The following is a 22,768-nucleotide window of genomic DNA, read 5'->3' on the forward strand; positions in this document are numbered from 1 at the left end:
CACACACAGTCACACACACACACACACACACACACACACACACACACACACACACACACACACACAGCCTCCACTTGGCTCTGATTAGTCCACCAATCTGAGACTGAGAATCTGACTTAAGTTAAAGTATCAATACTTTACAATATAGAAGTACTCTGTTACAAGTAAAAGTCTGGAGGTATACTCAAAAGGTACTTGAGTAAAAGTGCCAAAAGTATTCGCATCAAAATGTACTTAACCCATTTATACCTGAGACCAGTTTCTACGAATGTTTTCTATAAATCATGACAGTTTTGAGAAAAACCTCTGATTCTCTGTCAGTGGGTTCAACCTGTTCCATGACAAGGACCCCCAGAATCAACGATTTGAGTTAAAAACGTTTGGTGGGAGAGGATTATGTGTCATGCGCCCAATTTTCCAAAAGTAGCAGATCTACTATAGCGTGTAGCTTATAAATAACTCATGTTGGATTAATAACAATCTATAAAGTAACTACTGTAGTGTAGAGAGAGAGAGAGAGAGAGAGGCAGGCAGACAGACAGAAAGAGTCTTAGAGCAGAGCAGCTGTGAGGCTAAAATATGTTTTGTGTTTGTGAACACCTGGGAAGTGTTACAGTACAGCCAGTCTCCTGTACCTCATACAGTACAGATAAAAGACCCCAGCCCTCTCCTGTACCACATACAGCACAGCACAGCACAGCACAGCACAGCACAGCACAGTACCACACAACACAACACAGCTAATCTAACTATGTCCATATAGACAACACCTTGGGTAACTTCGATTCCAACAGCCAATAACCTTATTGGTGTTGTCCTGGACACTCAGCTCTCGTTCATTAATTAATTTCATTCATTCATTCATTCAGTAATTAATTAATTAATTCATTCATTAATTCATTCATACATTCATTCATTCATAATTAGGTTTACACTCTAACATTCAAAGGATCAGGCCCTTCCTTAAATATCCAGACATCAGTATTATCAAAACTTGACTATTTTAACTCCCTCCTTACTGGCCCACCGGTACCGGCACTGGTACCGTCCGGCATGTGCACTTAAGCCTCTCCAACTGATCCAAAATGCCGCAGCTGGCTTGGTCTTCAACCAGCCCCAAACTCTCTGCACGTCTCCCCCCTTCTCCGCTCCCTCCGTGTGTTTTGGAGGTATGGCACCCCCATGTCTTCAAAGTCTGATCCAACCCTATACAACTGCATTTTTATAGCGCGTATATAGTGCTCAAAGCGCTTTACAATGGTCCGTTCATTCATACACCGACCGCCGCACGGGAGGCAATGTAGGGTTCAGTGTCTCACTGGAGGCAATGGGGTCAAAGGTCAAAGCAACGGGGTCAAAGGTCAAAGCAGTGCATGTAAATAACACCCATTTGTTGCCGAGGTGCTGTGAGAGAAATGCACTTCCTACGACAACGTGTTCTGAACGCTCAGTGAAGCCCAATGTAAATACGTTGCTGTAGGATTGACCACAATGCTCACTGAGTCACTGCAAATGGGTCATTTATGGGGCTAAATACGGCATTAGCCACTCGCCCCAAATGCGATGACCTCGTCACATTTTGTACTGTACACACACACAGACAGACAGACAGACAGACAGACAGACAGACAGACAGACAGACAGACACACAGACAGACAGACCGTTAGCACTTCCACGCTGTAATGACAGAGCGAGTGAATCAAAACAAAAGGAGTTGTAACACCTCAGCTGTAATTACACTGCACTAATTAGCCATGCCACCTCCTCAAACCCTACACTAAATAAACTACAACCTGATGAAGGGAGAGAGAGAGAGAGAGACAGAGACAGAGAGAGAGAGAGAGAGAGAGAGAGAGAGAGAGAGAGAGAGAGAGAGAGAGAGAGAGAGGGACCAAAAACGTTCGTCGACTACCTTTTTTCACTGATGAAAACTGAACAGAAGCCAAAATAAGAAGTAAGCCATCGTGGCTATAATTAAGCTATCAGTGAATATAATTATGGACAATTCCGTCAACAAATACAAAATACAGTAACATGTCAAAGCTGCCATAAAGAATGTATAAGTCTCTGTGACACTTCTATAGGGGTCGCAATCTGCATTCAAAGATGTTCCTAGTATATAGATGCTTTGTCATTGGTCGAAAAAAACCCGGTCAGTGGCTGTGTGTGTGTGTGTGTGCGTGCGTGCGGTTGCGGAAACTTTGCACGCGTGTGTGTGTGTGTGTGTGTTGCTGCTGCGTGTGTGAACGTGTACTGTACATGTATGTGCATGCGGTCAGCCAGTGTGTGTGTGTGTGTGTGTGTGTGTGTGTGTGTGTGTGTGTGTGTGTGTGTGTGTGTGCGCGTGCCTCTGACAGGTAATGTCAGCTAGGGATGAATAGATGGTCTCATGGCCCCGGCTCCATGGGGGGGGGGGTTTGGGGGGGCATGAGGGGGTAGAATGAGGAAGGTATGGGGGGGTGGTGGGCGGTGGGGGGCAATGAAAGACTCTCATTCATCCACACCAGATCTCCCCTCACTCTCACTCTCACACACACACACACACACACACACACACACACACACAGTCACACACACACACACACACACACACACACACACACAGGTATCATGGGGCATAAGAGGCCATTTATGGCCGCATGGCCACAGACGCGGAAAATAACCCCCAAATGTCACACAAAAAACAAGACAAAAATAACACAAAAATGTTTGAATATTTGTGCTATACGCAACAGCAACACACACACACACGCGCGCTCACGCGCACACGCACACACACACACACACACACACACGGGGAGAGACAGACAAGTAAGAGAGAAGGGGAGAGACAGACAGCGAAGGTCGTCATGAACGGGACTTTCACATTCTATTAACCAGCATGAACGGCCCCAGCTTAAAGCTTTGCACTGACCTTCATTCATCAGTGTATTCTTCACACTATAAGGGTTTATATGACCTGGGTCATCGTGAGAAACAGTGGAAACAGAGAAAACGCACGCACGCATACACACGCATGCACGCACGCACGCACACACGCACAGCGACAACCCTGCTAGCTATAGGCTCTTCATTGATGTTTTCCTCCAGTTGAACTGTGTCTGGCTACAGTCCTCTTTCATACACCTAATCACAGCCGACAGGAGATAAATGTATATCTCATCTTTATCTTCTCACTGTCAACCTGCTCCTGTTCTGGCCATGTTATATTATTATAGGCCCAGAAAACAAATCAGCAGATCTACAAGCTCACACAACAGCATGCAATGATGCAACCCACCTCCAAAAACAAATAGCAGATCTACAAGCTCAGAACAACAGGCAACCCCTTCTCCAAAAACAAGCCAACTCTTGCGAGAGAAATGTTGGTTTGTTTTCGATTTAAAAAACAAACCCCCAAAAACCACAATGTGTGACTCGGGGGGGGGAATAAGCAGACCCTGTTTGGGGAAAACAGTGAACTGACATATAGTGAAAGGGAAGATTCTAAATGCCCCCTCCCCTCCTCCCACAGACTTTTCAAAAAGTATTTATTTAAGGACGTTCACGCCGCGGACAAAGGCAACCGGAGTTGTGACATGACAACAAACACAATGTTTTGGGCGTCAGAAGACGTCAGGTTACAAGACTTTTTTTGTTGTTTTTCTACTTACGAATTATTTGATCGGCCCAAAACATTGTGTTGTATTAACATTGTGTTGTATTAACATTGTGTTTTATTGTCATGCTTTGTCACAACTCTAGTTAAGGCTTTGTCCACGGCGTAAACGTCTTCAAATAAATACTTTTCAGGGGACGGTGACTGTGACACTCTAAACAACAGACAGGCAGTAGCAATCAGTCAAACTAAAGCATGGCAGCCCTATAAGAGAGACAGACAGACAGGCAGTAGAATTCAGTAGGGAGAGAGAGAGAGAGAGAGAGAGAGAGAGAGAGAGAGAGAGAGAGAGAGAGAGAGAGAGAGAGAGAGAGGGAGAGGGAGAGGGAGAGGGAGACACAACAGACAGACAGGCAGAGGCAATGACTCAAAGCATGGCAGTCACATAATGACTAGTTGTAAACAAGCCAGCGTGCTCTCCCCCCCCCCCCCCCCCCCTGCACTCTGAATGCACATGGACCTAGCTTAGCTGATGACCCCTCTCCCTCTCTCTCCCTCTCTCTCTCTACAGTCTACACACCTCAGGCTGGGCGAGCATACATGTGTCTCAGGAAAACAAACAAGACTCTGAAAAGATGGGAGTTTGTTACAACTTTGACACAGCAGTAGTAGAGAGAGAGAGAGAGAGAGAGAGAGAGAGAGAGAGAGAGAGTGAGACTGTTGCCAGACTGTTGCCTTTCGTAAAATATAAATTCTTCCTCCATACAGTCTGGAGCAACGGAAGCTCTGATCATGAGTAAAATATAAATGCTTCCGTCGTACAGTCTGGAGCAACGGAAGCTCTGATCATGAGTAACATATAAATGCTTCCGTCGTACAGTCTGGAGCAACGGAAGCTCTGATCATGAGTAAAATATAAATGCTTCCGTCGTACAGTCTGGAGCAACGGAAGCTCTGATCATGAGTAAAATATAAATGCTTCCGTCGTACAGTCTGGAGCAACGGAAGCTCTGATCATGAGTAAAATATAAATGCTTCCGTCGTACAGTCTGGAGCAACGGAAGCTCTGATCATGAGTAAAATATAAATGCTTCCGTCGTACAGTCTGGAGCAACGGAAGCTCTGATCATGAGTCAAATATAAATGCTTCCGTCGTACAGTCTGGAGCAACGGAAGCTCTGATCATGAGTAAAATATAAATGCTTCCGTCGTACAGTCTGGAGCAACGGAAGCTCTGATCATGAGTCAAATATAAATGCTTCCGTCGTACAGTCTGGAGCAACGGAAGCTCTGATCATGAGTCAAATATAAATGCTTCCGTCGTACAGTCTGGAGCAACGGAACCTCTGATCATGAGTAAAATATAAATGCTTAACACCTTTATCTAAAAACCTGGTCGCCCATTATTGAGATGCTTGTTACATTGGACTGAAGTGGTGTAATTGAATGTTGTTCTGCCCCGTAATGTCGTCTAATTAATGTTTGATATGTGTATACTGTATACGTCTGTATTTTCTATGTGGGTACACATGTATGCATATGTCTTCCTTTTCACATCAGAAATGTTTTTTAGAATTTATAGTGATGTTGTTTCTGTCCTCGGAATGCCGTGTAGTCATCAGCCTTGTCAGTTATAATTTTATTGTTTTTGTCTTTTTCTTTGAGTTATGTTTTGTCTCCTTTTATTGTAAGTCTCTTGTTTGTACGTTTTTTGCTATTTTTTGTCCGATCTGTAATTTTATGGTTAAATCATTACTGAAATGCTTATATGCCAAAAATCATAATAAACAGATGTTTAAAAAATAAATAAAATATAAATGCTTCCTGTTATACAGTCTGGAGCAACGGAAGCTCTGATCATGAGTAAAATATAAATGCTTCCGTCGTACAGTCTGGAGCAACGGAAGCTCTGATCATGAGTAAAATATAAATGCTTCCGTCATACAGTCTGGAGCAACGGAAGCTCTGATCATGAGTAAAATATAAATGCTTCCGTCATACAGTCTGGAGCAACGGAAGCTCTGATCATGAGTAAAATATAAATGCTTCCGTCGTACAGTCTGGAGCAACGGAAGCTCCGATCATGAGTACAATATAAATGCTTCCGTCGTACAGTCTGGAGCAACGGAAGCTCTGATCATGAGTAAAATATAAATGCTTCCGTCGTACAGTCTGGAGCAACGGAAGCTCCGATCATGAGTACAATATAAATGCTTCCGTCATACGGTCTGGAGCAACGGAAGCTCTGATGAAAGTCTAATCAAAGTCTTCAGGTACGAGAGGCTAACATCCCATCGAACGGTGGTTCCATGGCTCAAATGACGAAAAAATAATGGACCATAATATGAAAAAACTGGGTTGAAAGCCACCACTGTAGTGTAGATTACAGTAGGAGCATGTTCAAGGACACATTCCACCCAGAACGTGAGTGTGTGCGTGCGTGCGTGCACGCGTGCGTGAGTGCATGCGTGAGTGCATGCGTGTGTGCGTGCGTGCGTGGTTCTAGGCTGTAACAGAAGGCTACAGTTGGACGACTAACATCTCTAAAGTGTGTGTAATTACAAGGTAAAGTCTGACCCCCGACAAAGACAACCTGTGATTGGCTCACACACGTCTGTTGAGTGAGTACGTCGACTAAAACTAAGACGAAAAATGTCCGTCGACTGCCTTTTCTCACTGAGGGAAAACTAAATGGAAACTATATGAAAACTAAGCTACGATGACTAAAACTAAGACTAAATATAATTTGACAATTTCGCCAACAAATAAAAACTGGACTAAAATGTTGGGAAGGGACTCGTGGACAAGAGATCCAGTAGAAGTAATTTTACACTTGGTTGCACGCTGAAAACAGCTGATCAACAAGCTCACAACACGTCACTTGAGACGCGGTGGTAAGAGACTCACCGCTCACCCCAAACACACCTCTCTCTCTGTTATTACTAAAACTACAACATGACGTCACTGAGCCGCGGTGGTAAGAGACTCACCGCTCACCCCAAACACATCTCTCTGTTTTTACTAAAACTACAACATGACGTCACTGAGCCGCGGTGGTAAGAGACTCACCGCTCACCCCAAACACACCTCTCTGTTTTTACTAAAACTACAACATGACGTCACTGAGCCGCGGTGGTAAGAGACTCACCGCTCACCCCAAACACACCTCTCTGTTTTTACTAAAACTACAACATGACGTCACTGAGCCGCGGTGGTAAGAGACTCACCGCTCACCCCAAACACACCTCTCTGTTTTTACTAAAACTACAACATGACGTCACTGAGCCGCGGTGGTAAGAGACTCACCGCTCACCCCAAACACACCTCTCTGTTTTTACTAAAACTACAACATGACGTCACTGAGCCGCGGTGGTGAGAGACTCACCGCTCACCCCAAACACACCTCTCTGTTTTTACTAAAACTACAACATGACGTCACTGAGCCGCGGTGGTGAGAGACTCACCGCTCACCCCATACACATCTCTGTTTTTAAATCAACATTGATTTTACAAAATAAATTGGGGGTCCCAGAGATAGAAATGCCATTAAATAATTATAGGCCTGTACGTAGCCTGTAAAACTGGGGTTCAATGGGGTGCAATTAAACAGGTTGAGAATCACTGATAGAGCCGTGAAAATCTTCTCTTATGGAGGTCCCTGGCATATAATACCAAAACAACATCGCTCTGCTTCCATAGGCCGACTACAAACACCTTATAATGTCAAAACAACATCGCTCTGCTTCCATAGGCCAGTTACAAACACCTTATAATGTCAAAACAACATCGCCTGCTTCCATAGGCCGGCTACAAACAAACACTGTATAATGCCAAACCGAGGGAAAGCTGCTGGAGCTGATTAGCATAGTGTGTGACGTGATGCTGCTAAGAGTTGGGACAGACGACCACGAAGGAATTTGAAGGGAGAAATAAATGTCTGAATGAACATATATTGAAATGGCGTGCGCGCGTGCATGCGTGCGTGCGTGCATGCATGGCTAATCGTGCAAACCACAGCAGCGATCCGAGCCAAAACCGTATTTGCATGTCGCCAAAAAGGCCAATGATGTGAAATCCCTCAAAATCTGCATGTTTCACACATTTTGAAACACCTTGCTAAGCTGTTTAAAACTTGGACTACTGGAAGGCAAAGGACGACAATAACTCCATGTTTGGAGGAGCAAAATACAGTGTCGCTCTCACTGCAAAATCAACACTGTCGTCAACATCTGCATAACTTTATATCAAGCAGACTTTAACAGTTAACCAAAACCAAACCAGTCCGCTTGTCTCTCCACAGACAGTCTCTCTATTGGAGTTACTCTGCGTGTCTCTCCATAGTCTCTCTATCAGAGAGAGTTACTCAGAAGCTGTTCAGTTGAGAAGGTGCCTTAATACCACACCCTCTGAAGGCTGAGGGTACAGAAATACGCTGAACAATCATTTATGAATATATGACTAGTCCATACGCGTCCTGGGATGTGACACACCCACAGTATCTACACAGTTCATCCCTACCTCTCTCTCTCTCTCTCTCTCTCTCCCCAATTCGATTCAAATGAGCTTTATTGGCATGGGAAAACGTACGTTCACATTGCCAAAGCAGAAGTGGAACCAGGCAAACAAAATAAAACAATGTATTTACAAATAAATAATTGGATATAAATAGGAATTAAATAAAGGTGTAAACCTTGTGAAACTATAACAATATTGTGCATTCTCTCTCTGTCTCTCTCTCTCTCTCTCTCTCTCTCTCTCTCTCTCTCCCTCTCTCTCTCTCTCTCATATATCGGCCCATGTAGCGCACCCGTTGTGCAACGTGCTCGTCCAATCACAGCGCAGAATGACACACCTTTCCAGCCAATCACAGCAGCGCACGAATGCAACAGCAACGAACGCAGCTCAGAAAACAAGACAGCAAACCGTTCGCAGATCGGACATTAACATAACGTCATTATGCATTATAAAACAACGTTACCTGGAACACTTCCTCGTCCAGGAGCCGGGTGCCGAACACCACGATGCCATTGGTGTTGACGACGGGGGCGTCGCCCCGGGGGAGGGGCTTAGTGAGCTTCTTCTTGCAGTCCACGATGATGGTGACGGTCTTCTTCTCCACGCTGATGGCGATGCGGTGCCACCTGGTGGAGGGAGGGAGGACGCACAACAACAACAACAAGTTATTAAAAATAATATGTTGAGGTATTATGAGCTGGTAATATGGTAATATCTAGCCCTCGCAGGTAATATGAGCTGTGATATGAGTTGAGGTGTTTTAGTTTTAAGGGTAACTGCTGTATAATGTTGTATAATTAAATATATACGATTTATATAGCGCTTTTCTAGGTACCCAAAGTCGCTTTACAGAAAGAAGTACAGACATATTTATTAGGAAACAAATTAAAAGGTTTAAAAGGTTAAAAACTAGAAATAAAATCAAAAGAGGGGCAAACAATATTATACACTATGCACTGCTTATACTGCAGCAACGCAGGCGTGCCAATAACGATGAGTAAAGCACACCCTCTGGTGTAATGTTGCTTAAAACAATTGCCACTTATGTGTACGTGTGCCGTCTCCGTACCGTGATTCGTGATGACGTTCGCACATGCAAATGTCACGAGCGACCCACCCCGCCCACCCACAGATGCAAAAGGGGCTAACCAGGGTCACACGTGAGTCCCACACCTTCACAGAGCGAGCGAGCCCACTGCACTTATACTAGGAGAGCTACTGCATTCCGGGGCACCGGCGGTGTGTGTGTGTGTGTGTGTGTGTGTGTGTGTGTGCATGTGCGTGTGCGTGTGTGCGTGTGCGCGTGTGTACCACATTCTTCCAACTCCTTGGCCCTGTTTAACGCGGGATTACGCTCATTAAACTCTCAAACTTAATCCTCCTCCCGGGTTACTCGTGGCGTGCATGACAGACACGCTGAACACATGACAGACACGCTGAACATTGAGGAAAGTGGGTGTCAGGAACCGGAGTTCTGCAGGGCAGGTTTCCCGGGGGGAAGGGAGAGGGGGGCGTACACAGTCAAAAAGTACATTTACTTAACCCATTCTGACCTGAGATCAGATTTCTAAAAAATGTTCTTCTACATCCTGACATTTTTCTGAAAAAGCTATGTTTCTATGTCAGTCGTTCTTCAGTCGATACAAGCTCGTAGCGCGCCACTCGGTGGCGCGCTACGAGCTTGTAGATCTGCTATTTTTCAATAGCTAAAGCATGACATGATGCTTACACCAAAAGGGGTTCCCGCCCCAAAATGGGTTAAATACCGTACTTACTGTTCAAAGTACACATTTTGAGGTATTTGTACACGTTTCCAATTTACAATACTTTTACTTCTACTCCACTTACATCTCGTATCCAAATATTGTACTTTGTCTTTCGCGACATTTATTTGAAAACTTTAGTTATCTAGTTCCTTTGTGTAGATTTAGATTATTATTATTATTATTGCTAAAGCAGCAGATCTACAAGAGATTGTAGATCTGCTGCTTTCAAAAGATTCATACATTTGCTATAATACTTTAAATTGGGACATTACTGCACAATGAGTACTTTTACTTTTGGTACTTTAAGTACATTTGAGTAAATGTTGAATAACTATTACACTATAGTTAGTAACAGTCTATATTGCAGTATAGATACTTTTACAAAAAGTAAAAAAAAACAAGTAGTTTTTCCACCCAGGGCCAAATTAGCCTTTGGGCTCTAACTCTGTGCACGCGCGCACTACAGGGGCCCGCCCAAAAAACATTTAACGGCCCCCAGGGCCCCCTCCTCGCTGGGGCTAATCCATCCCTGCACACACAGGTCCAGGAAGGGTCCCGGCTCTGCCCCCGGCGGAGCAACAGGGGGTCCACAGTCAAAACATTGTTCCTCCAGAGGAACGAGACCCCGTCCCGCCCCGTCCCTGTCCCGCGCGGGGACTCGATATGACCGTGTGGTCAGAGGTGCTCACGGAGCATTTAACAACAATTAGACCAGAGGTCAGAGTTTATTATTGGGGCCGGAGTTTTGGTCAGATCGCTTTGAGAATTATTCTCCTCCAACAGAGCAGAGGCTCTCTGTGGAGGAGGGTTTTACAGCCTCACCAAAAAGCTAAATAATGTGGAGACATTTGTGACTAAATTTGACTGAGGGAATGCCATTGGAACGTTTTGAATTTTCATGTCATGTGAAAGCAGGAAATCATAGCTTCAAATTGACATATTGGTTGTTCAGTTTGACCCACCAGTTTTGGAGATATGGCTTATAGAGTAATGTCTGGCAGAGAAACAGAGAGTTGAGAAAACAGGCTTGAAAAAGGTTCACTTCTGTGGTCTCTAACATTACACCTAGCTACATGTTTAAGCATTTATTTCATATTTACATGTCTTCTGTGGTCTCTAACATTACACCTATAGCTACATGTTTAAGCATTTATTTCATATTTACATGTCTTCTGTGGACTCTAACATTACACCTATAGCTACATGTTTAAGCATTTATTTCATATTTACAGTACATGTCTTCTGTGGTCTCTAACATTACACCTAGCTACATGTTTAAGCATTGCCAGTCTCTTAGTCAAATCTGGTCACATTTCAGGACAGACGAAGGGGCCTGTAGCAGCAAATAAATGTGCACGCATCCATTGGTCATCTTACAGTGGTTCTGAAATGTTTTCATGTTTGTTTAAAAAATGCCAAAAATTGACAATGAAGGGAGAATTTACGTCATCTTGTCCCTATAACACAAACGTGAAATGCCATTAACAAATAAAGATTGTCACCGTTTGTTTTTACATCACCAAATCATATTAGCAACATGACTTAGATTTTAATATATATATATATATTAGCGCCCCTCACTTCACATGGGTGTGATTACCGCAAAGTCTTTGCTTCTGGGGGTCGCTGGAACAAAGTATTTTGAGATGGGTGTCGGCAGCAAAACACATAATAATTCCAGGAGTCCTCCTGATATAGAAACATACGTGTTTCATTAAACGGATTTAGAAGACATGTGTAAAACCGTCATGGCCTCAGGCCACATGCAGTTACACATAGATTCATAATAACGTATACAGTACATTCCACGAAAGCTCAGGATGAAAATCCTCTCAGACTCATCCATGCTATTTGGAGGAGAGGGGAGGGGAGAGGGGAGGGGGGAGGGGGGGGAGGAGGGGCTGCTCTTTTTCACAGTGGTAATATTATCTTTGTGTGTGCCGCTCCGCTCAAGCACGCACGCTGCGCGGATCAGGGTAACAATGATGCTATGCTAACATTGCGCAGATCAGGGTAAATGGTAAATGGTGCATTTATATAGCGCCTTTATCCAAGGCGCTTCACATAGATTGTGTATCACATTCACCCATTCACACACCGATTGCGGCGGAAACCATGCAAGGCACCAACCAGCACATCGGGAGCAATTTGGGGTTCAGTGTCTTCTTGCCCAAGGACACTTCGACATGTAGACAGGAGGAGGAGCCGGGATTCGAACCGCCGACCCACGGATCATTGGACGACCTGCTCTACCTCCTGAGCCACAGTCGCCCCTAACAATGACGCTATGCTAACACCGCGCAGATCAGGGTAACAGGTGGATCAGGTGTCATAAAACACTGCGTTCACACCTCTGTGAACCGTCCTCTCATCTCTTATCATCGTTCGTCATCATGACGTAACGTGTCGATCTGCTCGTCCACATATTGTGACGTATACGTTCTTCATTAATTGTCAACGGGAGTTTAAAGATGGAGTGCCACAATTTATTTATTTTTTCCTCCACAATAAGACCTAATGATCATGTTTTAGGGTGCTCCATCTTTAATGTTTGTGCAGGACGAAAATCTACATTAATAGCTGAATAATATAGGAGAGAGAGAGAGAGAGAGAGAGAGAGAGAGAGAGAGAGGGAGAAACAGACTTTCCCAGCAGCCTCTGTGTTTGCTCTCACGCCTTGCGCTCCCACAAAAAAAAAAGAAGGGCTCATCGTGTCTTGTCGGCTAAGCTGAGGCTCTGAGGCTCCGAACGCTGGGATTGGTTGAACCTATACGAGGAGCTCCACCCGGGGGGTAATAATCAGGCCCTCGCCTGATAGGAGGAGACTATCAGGGATTCTCTGGCACAAAATCTGATTGGGCCACATAGCTAATCCACGGGGCTAATAACCCATTCTGAACGGGAACCCCTTTCGGTGTTATAGCATCATGTTATACTTTAGCTATTGAAAAAATAGAAGATCTACAAGCTCATAGCGCGCCACCGAGTGGCGCGCTACGAGCTTGTAGGTCTGCTATTTTTTGAAAAAAATCGAAGATCGACTGACATTTTTTTTAGAATCTGATCTCGGGTCAGAATGGGTTAATTAATCAGACCAGTGTGTGTCCTGCAGTGGAAACCTTGTATGAATCTGATCTCAGGTCAGAATGGGATAAGGAAGCTGAGTGCTGCCCACACCCCCCCCCCCCCCCCACCTCCTCTGTAAACTACCCTGAGGCAGTGAGTTCAAGGCTGAGGTCAGAGCCGGCCCATGGAGGTCTGTCGGTCTGTCTGTCGGTCTGTCTGTCTGTCTGTCTGTAGGTCCCCGCTGCGCGCTGTGTCTCTGTGTCTCTCTATCTCTCTCTCTCTCTCGGTGCCCCTGGTTCCTGGGCGGTGGGCACCGGTGCCCATATGGGACCCCCGAGGAGGAGATGCGTGTGTGATCATGTGACATGGCGCCTGCGGTGAGATAACGGGCCAGACCCGTGTTGTTCTGTGTTCTCTGCTCTGACCCGAGAGGAAGAAATCAGCATTCTAACTGGATCAGGGTTAGGGTTATATAGGGTTAAGGTTCCAACTGGATCCTTCCATGGGTTCCTTTTGTTTTAACCCATTTTGGGCAGGAACCCCCTTTTTGGTGTTTGGCATTATGTTTTGCTTTAGCTATTGAAAAATAGCAGATACGAGCTTGTAGGTCTGCTGTTTTTGAAAAATCGAAGAGCGACTGACATAGAAACATAGCTTTTTCAGAAAACTGTCAGGATGTAGAAGAACATTTATAGAATCTGATCTCAGGTCAAAATGGAAAACTATCCGGATGTAGAAGACATTTTTAGAATCTGATCTCAGGTCAGAATGGATTCAAATCTAGGAGATGAATGAACACTGGCTGTGTATTCCTCAACCCAATCAATGTGATCTTAAAGTGGCAGCTTAAAACCGTAACAGACGAGCGACGTTGGAAAACAGACACTTCTCATTTACCAACTTCACTCTGCGCGGTACAAGGCCTGCAGCCTGCACTTCTCTCTCCAAAGAGCGTGTGTGTGTGTGTGTGTGTGTGTGTGTGTGTGTGTGTGTGCGTGCGTGCGTGCGCGTAGCAGTGTGGCTCACAGCCTCAGCCTGATGGCCTCAAATGCCACAGGGATATCCCTTTGGATTAGCGGTTAAGAAGTTGGCTTTCCACACGTTGAGACCCGGGTTCGATTCCCGTGTCTGTGTGTGTGTGTGTGTGTAACGTGTGTGTGTCTGTGTGTGTGTGTAAGGAAAGGAAAGGTACTATGTTTACCCTGCAGGGTAACTGGACTAAGCTCAAGAACTTGTTTACAGCCAGGCCCTGCTCATAGAAACATGGGTTCAATGCCTTGCTCGAGGGCACTTCAGCGGTGGAAATTTTAACGTGCCGGTCCGGGGATACGACAAACCGCTCGGCCACCGCTGCCTCGTAACGTGCGTGTGTGTGTAACGTGCGTGTGTGTAACGTGTGTGTGTGTGTGTGTGTGTGTGTGTAACGTGCATGTCATCATGCCCGGTAACGACGCGCTGAACTCACTTCCCGTCGGCCAGGTTGAGGGAGCGGAACAGCGGGTAGTCCTCGGGCGCCGGCCGCCCGCTCTGGTCCTCGTAGAGGAAGACGGGCGAGCGGCCCAGCTCCACGCCCAGCTGCTGGACGCCCTGCTCGCTGTACAGCGACAGCAGGAAGGTCTGGAGCCCCGCCTTGGGACGCACCGTGGTCAGGATGGAGAAGTCCTCGGGGAACACGCCGCCTGGAGGAGGGAGGAGAGGAGAGGAGAGGTTAGACACCAGTGTTGTTTACGTCGACTAAAACTAAGACGAAAAATGTTCGTCGACTACCTATTTTCACTGACAAAAAGCTACGGCGACTAAAACTAAGACTAAATATATTGACAATTTCGTCGACAAATAAAAACTAGACTAAAATGCTAGGAAGGGGACTAGTGGACAAGAGATCCAGTATAAGTCATTTTACACTTGGTTGCATGCTGAAAATAGCCGATCTGCGTTGTGAGCTTGTAGATCGGCTATTTTCAGCAAGTGTAAAAACACTCATTACGACGGCATCAAGGCTAACCCTAACCCTAACCCTAACCCTAACCCAAAATACATTTTAGTCGACTGAATCAACTCTAGATTTAGTCGACTAAAATCTTATGACGTTTAGTCGACTAAAACTATAGACTAACACTAAGACATTCCAGGTGACTAAAATATGACAAAAACTAAATTAAGTTTCAGTCCAAAGACTATGACTAAACTAAAATAGAAATTTGCTGCCAAAAACAACACTGTTAGACACGCCGCCTGGAGGAGGAGAGGAGAGGAGAGGATATATGGGGACTAGGTTGCTCTCCCCTTGTCCCCCATATATGGGGACTAGGTTGCTCTCCCCTTGTCCCCCATATATGGGGACTAGGTTGGTGGAGGGTGTGTAGAGCCCAGGATCACATTAGATGATTGACACAGGGGTGAAAAATGTTACAAAATCGTGGGATAAAAAATATATTTAAACAAAAAGACACACCACCTGGAGGAGGAGAGGAGCGTCCCACACTGTCTGGGGGCACTGAGTTGGGAACAGCTGATTGGCCGGGGCACTGAGCTGGGTCTTACCTGGGAACAGCTGATTGGCCGGGGCAGAGAGCTGGGTCTTACCTGGGAACAGCTGATTGGTGGGGGGCAGAGAGGCGGGGTCTTACCTGGGAACAGCTGATTGGTTGGGGCAGAGAGCTGGGCGTTCTTAGACACTCGGAAGGCCGTGTCGGGCTTGGAATCCCTTCGGTTGGTGCAGAATCCCGACGTCGTCCTCACTCCTTCGGGGGAATTGTGAAATTCTAATACTTTTAGTACGTCCACTGGGTCTGCTGTTGGAGAGGGAGGGGGGAGAGGGGGAGGGGGGGAGGGGGGAGAGAGAAAACAACGGTTAGATCATGATATGAATATAAACATAACCTCATTGACCCATCCATGGTGTCCCTATTTTTGGGAATGTCGTTTAAAAGTTTTTTTTTCTCTCCAAAATGTCTAAACCTGCACGCGCGCGCGCGCACACACACACACACACACACACACACACACACACACACACACACACACACACACACACACACACACACACACACACACACACACACACACACACACACACACACACACACACACACACACACACACACACACACACACACACACACACACACACACACACACACACACACACACAATATTATATATATTCCCCAATAATGAAAATAAAAGGTTGTGAGCTTGCAGATTGTCTTTTGTCTCTACGGTGAAATATTACAGGGCTTAAGTGGTTAGTTTATAGGGTACAGTTCCCCCGGACAGCGCTGGTTGGCAGGCATCAATACAATTTATAGACGGACATGTTTGATCCAGCGTGGGGCGATAAGATGTATTTATCGATCGCCTCTTGTCTTGATTGTTTAATAAACATCACTTCATGTGTTATAGTTCGCTGTGTGTAATAGATCTCCCTGTCAAGGAAACTGTGCTGTGGTCACATGCAGACACTGACCAGCTACAGACATGATGTCACAGACACTGACCAGCTACAGACATGATGTCACAGACATTAACCAGCTACAGACATGATGTCACAGACACTGACCAGCTACAGACATGATGTCACAGACATTGACCTGAAGCTACAGACATGATGTCACAGACACTGACCAGCTACAGACATGATATGCATCCATACATCCATTCTTGAGTTGTCCTGACTGAACATAATAATTATCTGTATTGAAAAAATCACACCCGTGTGAACTGAGTGGTGCAACTCCCCCCCCCCCCCTCTCTCTCTCTCATTAGCAGGCAACAGTGCAGCACTCTCTCTCTCTCTCTCTCCGTTTCTAGCACAACAGCGCCCCTACTGGTACCCATTAACGTCACACAGACACATAGGTGAACACGGACATTGCTGTTCCTTGGAGTGGTTGCACCACTCAAAAATACTCTTCTTTCTTCCTGCTCAATTTGTATCAGCAAATAAAGGTCCATATTCATATATATATATATATATATATACAGTATATTATACCGCACTACAGTTCAGTGTTGTTTTCGTCGACTAAAACTAAGACGACAAAATGTTTGTCGACTACCTTTTTCCACTGAACACTATTTATATATTGACAATTTCGTCAACAAAAGATCCAGTACAAGTCATTTTACACTTGGTTGTATGCTGAAAATAGCAGATCTACAAGCTCTGCAAGCGCAAGATCATTGCGGCCTCAAGGCCCGTCAAAAAAAACATTGTCGTCGACTAAATCAACCGTAGATTTAGTCGACTAAACTAAAACATTCCAGGTGACTAAAACTAAAACTAAACACTGAATTAAAACTATTCAAGAGACTATGACTAAAACTAAAAATCTAAATGTGTTGCCAAAAACAACACTGCTACAGTCTACAACAAAACAAACAAAAGAACAAAGGCTAACAATATCCAACAACAGCCACGGCCCATTTATTAGGCTTATCCTCCGCTCCAGAGACACAGTATAAACCCATTTATTAGGCTTATCCTCCTCTCCAGAGACACAGTATAAACCCATTTATTAGGCTTATCCTCCGCTCCAGAGACACACTATAAACCCATTGATTAGGCTTATCCTCCGCTCCAGAGACACAGTATAAACCCATTTATTAGACTTATCCTCCGCTCCAGAGACACACTATAAACCCATTGATTAGGCTTATCCTCCGCTCCAGAGACACAGTATAAACCCATTTATTAGGCTTATCCTCCTCTCCAGAGACACAGTATAAACCCATTCATTAGGCTTATCCTCCTCTCCAGAGACACAGTATAAACCCATTTATTAGGCTTATTCTCCGCTCCAGAGACACAGTATAAACCCATTTATTAGACTTATCCTCCGCTCCAGAGACACAGTATAAACCCATTTATTAGGCTTATCCTCCTCTCCAGAGACACAGTATAAACCCATTTATTAGGCTTATCCTCCTCTCCAGAGACACAGTATAAACCCATTTATTAGGCTTATCCTCCTCTCCAGAGACACAGTATAAACCCATTCATTAGGCTTATCCTCCTCTCCAGAGACACAGTATAAACCCATTTATTAGGCTTATTCTCCGCTCCAGAGACACAGTATAAACCCATTTATTAGACTTATCCTCCGCTCCAGAGACACAGTATAAACCCATTTATTAGGCTTATCCTCCTCTCCAGAGACACAGTATAAACCCATTTATTAGGCTTATCCTCCTCTCCAGAGACACAGTATAAACCCATTTATTAGGCTTATCCTCCTCTCCAGAGACACAGTATAAACCCATTTATTAGGCTTATCCTCGGCTCCAGAGACACAGTATAAACCCATTTATTAGGCTTATCCTCCGCTCCAGAGACACAGTATAAACCCATTTATTAGGCTTATTCTCCTCTCCAGAGACACAGTATAAACCCATTTATTAGGCTTATCCTCCCCTCCAGAGACACAGTATAAACCCATTTATTAGGCTTATCCTCCTCTCCAGAGACACAGTATAAACCCATTTATTAGGCTTATCCTCCTCTCCAGAGACACAGTATAAACCCATTTATTAGACTTATCCTCCTCTCCAGAGACACAGTATAAACCCATTTATTAGGCTTATCCTCCGCTCCAGAGACACAGTATAAACCCATTTATTAGGCTTATCCTCCGCTCCAGAGACACAGTATAAAGTATAAACCCATTTATTAGGCTTATCCTCCGCTCCAGAGACATAAACCAGAGGCTCAAACATCAGACAGACGGGTAAACCGCTGTCCTCAAAGTAACGCCCAATAAATGTTAGTTGTGTTCAACATTAACCTGGCCTCACCAGGCTTTCCACCGCCTCGGAGGAAAGCCTGGGTCTCTGTTTCAAAAGTCCGTATGATCCTGTCGGGAGCGGATGATATCGTTACGTCATGTTGTAGTGTTGTTTTGTAGTCGACGGGCAGGAACAACAGGCGGCAACTTCCTTTTCCCTCAAACTGATTTTTTTCAATAAAAGCTACAGACTATACGAGAGCTTTTATTGAGGGAAAAGGAAGGAAAACCTTCCTTTCCCTCAATAAAGTTGCTGCCTGTTGTTCCTGCCTGTCGACTACAAAACAATACTACAACATGACGTAACGATATCACCCTGATGACTACAAAACAATACTACAACATGACGTAACGATATCATCCTGATGACTACAAAACAATACTACAACATGACGTAACGATATCATCCTAATGACTACAAAACAATACTACAACATGACGTAACGATATCATCCTGATGACTACAAAACAATACTACAACATGACATAACGATATCATCCTAATGACTACAAAACAACATGACGTAACGATATATCATCCGCTCCCGACAGGATCATATACCGAAATGAAATGGTGCCCAGGCTCGTTCAACATAGGTTCAGGAGTAGAGAGACCGCCACCCTCTGCTTATCACGGCCACTCCCCGTTCTCAATGGCTTCCCATTATCTACCACACCAGAGCCATCGAATAGAGTCAGAGTAAAGAGTTGCGACATTGAGGGGGCAGAAACCGAGCTCTCGAGCGCTGTTCATGCAGCCTGAACTGAGACAAGCTGGAGTTGGAAATACATTGTTTTCAACGAGGGCGGCGATGCAACTTGGGAACCTTATGATACATGTTGTCATAGCACCCGTTTTAACTGTCAGCCGGTGTCCCACATGGAGATCTGTGTGTGTGTGTGTGTGTGTGTGTGTGTGTGTGTGTGTGTCTGTTTCAGCCATCAGAGATGGTGGTCTGGGTGTACCGAATATTGAATGGGTTTACACCGCCACCAGAACCAGTCACCTTATAAATATGCTCAACAGCGACGACCCCACGGTCAGGGAAATGGCTCGTGAGTCACTCATTCAACACATGCAGCGACGTAAAGTACCACCCGCGCTGGAGAACGAGACGCAGTTCCTTGGATTCAAGACTAAGGCGAATGGTAGATTGGACATTAAAGCCGCTGGATTCGGTGTGCGGTCCGACTGGATGGATCTTAATGATCTATGGCAGCGATCAGGATTACAGTTAAAGTGGGCGGCGCCCTGATACAACAACTGCTGCGCTCAACAACAGCATCGTCATAGATCCGCGTGTCCGTGCATGTGCGACCTACGAGCAAGACGATGCGCACCATGAACTGTCAATCAAATCCGCGACCGCAAGAGCCACCATTCTAGGAATGAAGCGATCAGAAAGTGCACAACACTGGACCAGTCTGAGGCTGCAGGGAAAACTGGCTCTTCTTCCCTTTGCAAACCACTCATTATCACACTCTATACTGTCAAATAACACCATAGGTGAGGACATTCTCATGTTCACTATTAAAGCCCGTTTACAGGTGTTGCCGACCAAGTTCAACTTGGCAACCTGGTACCCATCAGCACACGACCCACACTGCATCCTACATCCAGTACCACATGACAAAGAAACAGTCGCACACATCTTAAATGGTTGCAGCCACTATAAAGGACTGTACATTGCCAGACATGACCGTCTGGTGGACTTGGTCTCAGACAAGAGTACAGGACAGGACAGGACAACAAGAATGTATAAACACAGCACTGTAAAATAGACTGGTTTGATCACAATGACACGCATGTCAATTCACTACAAAATATTCCAAATACCCCAGATATTGTGTTCATCAATGAAATTAGAAAAACTTTCACTATATTTGAAATAGGCTGCCCATTTGATTTGTATATGGACACTTGTTTTACATCCAAACTTATGAAATATCAGCTTCTGGTGGAACGTATTATGGCCTTGGGATACAACTGTCAACTTATTGTCCTTGTATGTGGAAGTCTGGGCCATGTCCATAAACTTGTGCTCAGGGGTTTGCAATTGGGTGGATTGCTAAAACAAATGCAAAAAAGCTGTCTAAATACTGTTCTGTCTCGGCTACTATGGGCAGTCTGTCTGTCTGGAGAAGGCGTTGTTTCATTTATCCCTAGGTGGCTTAAAAAAACCCAAAACAAACATCCTGTCTAGTAGTGTCAAGTATATAGTATGTCAACAATGTGCTATATATATTTATTTTTTTTGAAGCAACAAGCTCAAAAGCTACAAGCTCGTAGCAGCGCGGCACCAAGTGCCGCGCTGCTACGAGCTTGTAGATCTGCTATTTTTTCAACAGCTAAAGTATAACATGAATAATGCTTTAAAAAACACCTTGCCTTAATACAGGGGGATCTTTATAAAAGGGGGGAAAAAAAGAAAGAGAAAGAAAAAAAGAGAAAATCCCCGACTTCCCTCTCTCAACATGCTTTGGCTGACATACCAGCTGTGGCGGGGGGGGGGGGGGGGTGGGGGGTTGAGGGGGGGGGGGGGGGGGGATCAGCGGACTCTAACAGGCGCTTCATTCTGTGCAGCGGAGCGTGGGGGGGGGGGGGGGGGGGTAGGGGGGGGCTCCGTGTTTCAACATGAACCTATTTCTTATTATTCCATGAAAAAAAAAGGATGCCTGAAGCACTGTGGAGAGAGAGAGAGAGAGAGAGAGAGAGAGAGAGACAGAGACAGAGAGAGAGAGAGAGAGAGAGAGACAGAGAGAGAGAGAGAGAGAGAGAGAGAGAGAGAGAGAGAGACAGAGACAGAGAGAGAGAGAGAGAGAGAGAGAGAGACAGAGAGAGAGACAGAGAGAGAGAGAGAGAGAGAGAGAGAGAGAGAGGGGAGCGCTTAGCCCTGCACAACTCCACTAGAGAAACTCCAGTCTGTCTGTCTGTCTGTCTGTCTGTCTGTCTGTCTGTCTGTCTGTCTGCCTGTCTGCCTGTCTGTCTGTCTGTCTGTCTGTCTGTCTGTCTGTCTGTCTGTTCTGTCTGTCTGTCTGTCTGTCTGTCTGCCTGCCTGACTGCCTGCCTGCCTGTCTGCCTGTCTACCTGTCTGTCTGTCTGTCTGTCCGTCTGTCTGTCTAAATGGTAAATGGTGCATTTATATAGCGCCTTTATCCAAGGCGCTTTACATAGACTGTGCATTACATTCACCCATACATTCACACACCGATGGTGGTGGAAACCATGCAAGGCTGCCTCAAGGACACTTCGAGGACACTAACTCTGGGGGAGCCCACAGGGTTCGAACTGGCAACCTTGCGGTTCCCATCCGGGCCACTCTACCCCCCTGAGCCACCGCCGCCCTATCTATCACACTATCATCATACATCATTTCATTCTATTCTATCTATCATCATACTTCATACATCATCACATTCCGGCCAGACCGGAATTTGCATCCTCGCTTTTCCGTCTCACTGTATCCTCAATGGAGGGAATGCGCGTGACATCATCGTACCAGGAAGTTATGCGGGAACGTCCACTGAGTGTCAAAACAACTACTTTCTGGAATGACAGCCCATTTCATCATAAAAGAAAAGTCCTGTCTGATTGCATTAAACAATGTTAAACTCACCAACATTGCAGCATGTACGAAAAGCTTGAATTATCCTCTTTCTATCTGCAAAGTTTGTTTCAGTAACATCTACCATAGAAACATTATGAGCTACTTTCTGTCAAGAAATGCCCTGCATTTGAGTGTCAGAGTTTGGAAGTGCTTGTTTCAACAACACAACATTGTTGCTGCCTCCTGCATCATGTGACGTTTAGGAACAGGTGTACGGCAGGACGGTGGAGTGATTTACAACGAGCGCTTCCAAACTCCAACACCTCCAACACTCCATCCATAATGCTCAATGTGTTTCCACTCAGTCTAGATGAGGGGGGCGTGTCCTGATGGAAAAGCATGCCTGTGCATACAGTATATGTACTTTGCTCAGCAATCAAATCATCGCTATGGGGTGCTAAGCCCCTCATCAATGGGTCACACAGCTT

At 45.2% G+C, this 22,768-nt stretch overlaps 1 protein-coding gene across 6 annotated transcripts in view; it reads right to left on the bottom strand.

The window, feature by feature from the left end:
- col11a1a (collagen, type XI, alpha 1a) overlaps positions 1–22,768 on the bottom strand; it is a 160,294-nt gene that overhangs the window by 119,883 nt on the left and 17,643 nt on the right. For 5 of the 6 annotated variants that reach the window (XR_013966181.1, XR_013966182.1, XM_080794326.1 and 2 more), the window contains exons 2-4: positions 15,577–15,741; positions 14,412–14,625; positions 8,578–8,740 (exon numbers count right to left, since the gene is read on the bottom strand). Coding sequence is in view for 4 of the 6 variants with exons in the window: in XM_080794326.1 (XP_080650452.1) it covers positions 8,578–8,740; positions 14,412–14,625; positions 15,577–15,741 (542 nt within the window). In the remaining 2 variants the exon portion in view is untranslated. The remainder of the gene's footprint in view (positions 1–8,577; positions 8,741–14,411; positions 14,626–15,576; positions 15,742–22,768) is intronic. The other variant, XM_080794327.1, reaches the window with a different exon arrangement.

Source organism: Protomyctophum bolini, assembly GCF_963924005.1.
Source record: "Protomyctophum bolini genome assembly, chromosome: 21".
NCBI lineage: Eukaryota > Metazoa > Chordata > Actinopteri > Myctophiformes > Myctophidae > Protomyctophum > Protomyctophum bolini.